Raw genomic sequence first — 4,276 nt, forward strand, 5'->3', positions numbered from 1 at the left:
TTATCCAGATGATGTCTATATAAAATGGGAAAAACAAGCATTTCAAGTCATGTTTGAGTAGATATCTAAAATAAGCAAGGTGAAACAAATACTATGTAGTTAGTGCCCACTGTGCAGATTACTGCCTTAGAAGTTAAACTAATTATTTGGAGAGGGAGAAGTAGTGAGGAATAAGTGTGATTTGTTAACCTGTGCTCCTTCAGAGTGCACAGAAAGAATACAAGCCTTTGAAAGGCAGGAAATGCCTATGAGATAATTTGAGTTCAGCACTTGAAAAACATGAATAGGAAGATACACAAAATTGTACCTTCATTGTAGGTTGTCCTGATGAGAGCCAGTTTGACCCACTGAGAGCTTGTGTTTGCTTTGTTTTCTGCAGTGTAATCTTGGCTTTCCCACCTACGATAGATGGCAGAAGGGAATCACACTGTAGTGACTGAGTTTATCTTGTTGGGATTCACAGACAACCTGAAGTTGCAGGTCCTTCTCTTCATGGTGTTCCTACTCATCTACCTGTTGACTCTAGTGGGAAATCTGGGGATGATTGTGCTCATTTGGATTGAGTCCAAGCTCCACACCCCGATGTACTTCTTCATCAGCAGCCTTTCCTTCTTAGATGTCAGCTACTCCACCATTATTATACCTAGCACACTCATGACCTCTGTGGCTGAGACAAAAGTCATATCCTACACAGCATGCACAACTCAGCTCTTCTTATTCTGCATCGCAGTGACAGGGGAGTGCTACCTCCTGGCCTTGATGGCATACGACCGGTTTCTAGCCATCCGCAACCCCTTGCTCTACCCTGTCATTATGTCCAAGAGGTTCTGTGTGCTCCTTGTGTGCAGTGCCTACTTCATGAGCTGCATGAATGCAACTATTCAGACATTATTTATATTCCATTTGTCCTTCTGCAGTTCCAACATCATTGATCATTTCTTCTGTGATGTGCCTCCCATCCTGAAGCTCTCCTGCTCTGACACTTACATCACTGACCTGGTCCATTTTACCTGTGCTACTGTGCTTGTCATCTCGACCATGCTGGTCATTCTCATCTCTTACATCTGCCTTGGGGTTACCGTCCACAAGATTAAATCCATCAAAGGCAGACGCAAGGCCTTCTCCACCTGTGCTTCCCACTTGACTGCTGTCACCATGTTCTATGGGACAGGCTCCTTCATGTACTTACGGCCTACTTCAAAATACTCCGTGGAGCACGACAAGACCATCTCTGTGTTTTATACTCTGGTAATTCCAATGCTGAACCCTATGATTTATAGCCTGAGGAACAAGGAAGTCAAAGAAGCATTTCAAAGGACAGTAGCAAGGCTATATTACTCTCCGTGTGTACCACAAAGGTTCAGGAGTCCAAGCAGGACTGAGAGAACCTGAGAACTGTCAAACGAGACTATGCAAGTAGGTTGGTTCCCCCCGACAAAGAGAAAGGGAAAGGGAGTAATATCTAAGTCTGCATGTTGCTGCATCTGTCTGTTCTGAAAGAGCCCCCCCTTCCTGTTGCAGGGCTTCCTATTTTACCTCAACCCCTAAAAGAGGGATGTGTCACTGAGCAGTCCTTAGGAACTAACTTTTCAGATGATGACAGTCATTTCAATGGCAATATGCTTGGTAACATAGTAGCGCCCCACATCTAATCTCATGTTGTGACCTCTGCAACTGTAGACAGTGTCAGACAAGTCCTTTGAGAATACTTTTAGGCATTTTTGTTCAGAGTTTTTTCCATTGAGAAGATGAATGTAGTAGAATAGATCTCTAATTTAGGTATTTGCTGTGTAGAAATCTAAAACTAAATTAGGATTTTTTGGGTTCCTTTATGCCAATTGAGCCTAAGTTCTAGCAGGCAGCTCTACTAGGCTTGCATTAGATACCACAACTTCAAGTAGGATTGCCTACATGATAGTTATGTGCTGCCAGTTTCTAGATATACTCCAGCAACTCTTATATTTCAGCTACCCAGGTACCACTCAAAACAGCACTGAAGGGAAGGATGGGCTGCAGGAAAAATCATCACCTCGCATCACTTAATCTTTCTTTCCATTAGGATTTCATAAAGTGAAATCCTGGTACTAAGTTTAATGCCAGAGAGCAACGAGGTCAACACATATGCATACCTTGGGCTGCTGAGCCTCCCCCCAAATACAATGGGAAGATGCCTCCTGGTAGTGGATAAAACTGAGCCAATTGGTCTGTGCTGTGAAAGATGATCAGACCACTTGGTGGGCACATCTCTCAAATAAACCTTACCCAAAGAAATCAGTTGAATGCTAAATCCTTATTTACTGCAGGACATGTGGCAAAGAAGGTGCCTTCTGTACTGGTGATTGGGATCTTTGTGATTAATGACATGATAGAGCGGGGTGCAGAACAACGAACCTTAGGAAGAAGAAAAGTACTTCCAGGCAACAGACATAGCCAAAATGACCAAAGAAGACAACAGACCTTGGTAAAAACAGAGATGGGTACCTTGATACCTAATCTACAGGTTAGCTTGTGAGTGAGAATGAGCCTTTTGGGCAACTTTATCCCAAAGTACTTGTGGGGACTGGATCAATGCACATGCCTTGGTCCAGGGGTCCTGAACATCCAAACCAGGGATGGCCATTCTTCTGCACCCCACCCCTACCAAACTCCCCATGCACCCCATTGGGATAGTCCAACTCTAAGATGAAAGTGTATATAATCTGAGGCATATAAGTCAGTATCGTGTGAGGAAATACCAGAAAATGAAATATGGGTACAGGCATTAATGTGGTTTAAAATTGGAACGTTACAGCAAAGTGAAGAAAGTATGTAACAGCAGCAGACCAAAGAAACAAGGGCTAGTTATGTAGATGATTGGTCTTTACTGAACATTAGTGCCTTAACAATATCTACAGTCTGCATACTTCCTAATGATACTGTAAAAGGGGTCCTACAAACACAAGAGTGACTAGGAATACAAGGAGATAGATCAATGTCAACTGATTTTTAATTGTGATGATCTGGACATCAACAGGGGATATGATTTATCTTCACTATAGGTACCATTAAAGAATGTTATCATGTAGCAAACAGAACAAAAAAGGAAAAAAAATGCAAAACTGAAGTGGCAAACAGTCAGAAGCGCCAGTACTTCCTGATACCACCTTAACAGATTTTAAAATAATGCTTCAACCCACCCAGTGGTCAGGGCTGCCTGTTGATCAGCCCTATGTCTAATCAGCATGACCTGGAGCAGGACAAAAAACTTTTATTTCTGACCATACCCCATGTGTCAAAGTTTCTTCTGCAGTCAAATAAACCATTCGTGTTTTCCCTAAAATCAATGAGGGGTCACTGTAATGGACATGTAAGATTCTTGCAACATCCCAAACAATATACATCCAACATGCATGGAGAGAAGAGAGATTTGATGATTAACCCTAAAAGACAATTTAATATCTTTGGTTTTCCATTTAAATGAAAAAAGGATGGGATTATGTCCCATTTCCACCTCTCAGTCAAGGTGGAAACCACTCAGTTTCTGCATCTGATACAGGGAAGCATATATGCTCCCTCTGTAGAATCTTGCAGGATAACGATATTTGTTGCTGTTATGAAGTAGAACAAGATGTTACTCGGAGACCATAAAGTCACCAGAAGAGTTCACGTATGAGTGCACTATAGGTAGTGTTGAAATTAAGCTATGAACTTCCTGAGCTAGGTGGAGAATTATTCACACTGCTTAGCTTAAGGATAAATTTGTAGAGCGCTAATGTTGAAGCCGGACTCCAGAAAAAAAGGATGAGATGAGAGATACTGTTTCATGATATGCCAAACACAAATATAACCTACTACAGACACCAGAATTTCAGAATCATAGAATCACAGAATTACAGAATGCTCAGGGTTGGAAGGAACCTCTGGAGATCATCTAGTCCAACCCAGCTGCCAAAGCAGGTTCACCTAGAGCAAGTTGCACAGGATCGTGTCCAGGTGGGTTTTGAATATCTTCAGAGAAGGAGACTCCACAATCTCTCTAGGCAGCCTGTGCCAGTGCTCTGTCACCCTCAAACTATAGAAGTTTATCCTCATATTCAGATGGAACGTCCTGTGCTTCGGCTTTTGCCCATTGCCCCTTAATCTGTGACTGAGCACCACTAAAGAGTCCGGCCCCGTCCTCTTGATGTTATTTATAAGCATTGATGACATCCCCTCTCAGGGCTGAACACCCCTCTCCAGGATGAACAGACCCAGCTCTCTCAGCCTTTCCTCATAAGAGAGGTGCTCTGGGCCCCTA

The 4,276-nt window shown here is 42.7% G+C and overlaps 1 protein-coding gene across 1 annotated transcript; it reads left to right on the plus strand.

Annotated features, from left to right (window-relative positions):
• The first annotated feature begins 408 nt into the window (after positions 1-408).
• On the plus strand, positions 409-1,392 carry LOC104160113 (olfactory receptor 1052-like). Its single transcript, XM_009698174.1, has one exon. The coding sequence runs from the start codon at positions 409-411 to the stop codon at positions 1,390-1,392; it is 984 nt and encodes a 327-aa protein (XP_009696476.1).
• The last annotated feature ends 2,884 nt before the right edge of the window (positions 1,393-4,276 follow it).

This window comes from Cariama cristata, unplaced genomic scaffold (assembly GCF_000690535.1).
Source record: "Cariama cristata isolate BGI_N322 unplaced genomic scaffold, ASM69053v1 scaffold11354, whole genome shotgun sequence".
Lineage (NCBI taxonomy): Eukaryota > Metazoa > Chordata > Aves > Cariamiformes > Cariamidae > Cariama > Cariama cristata.

Excerpts from the sequence above, each read along its gene's own strand:
- LOC104160113 (XM_009698174.1), top strand. The coding sequence starts at position 409 with ATGGCAGAAGGGAATCACACTGTAGTGACTGAGTTTATCTTGTTGGGA.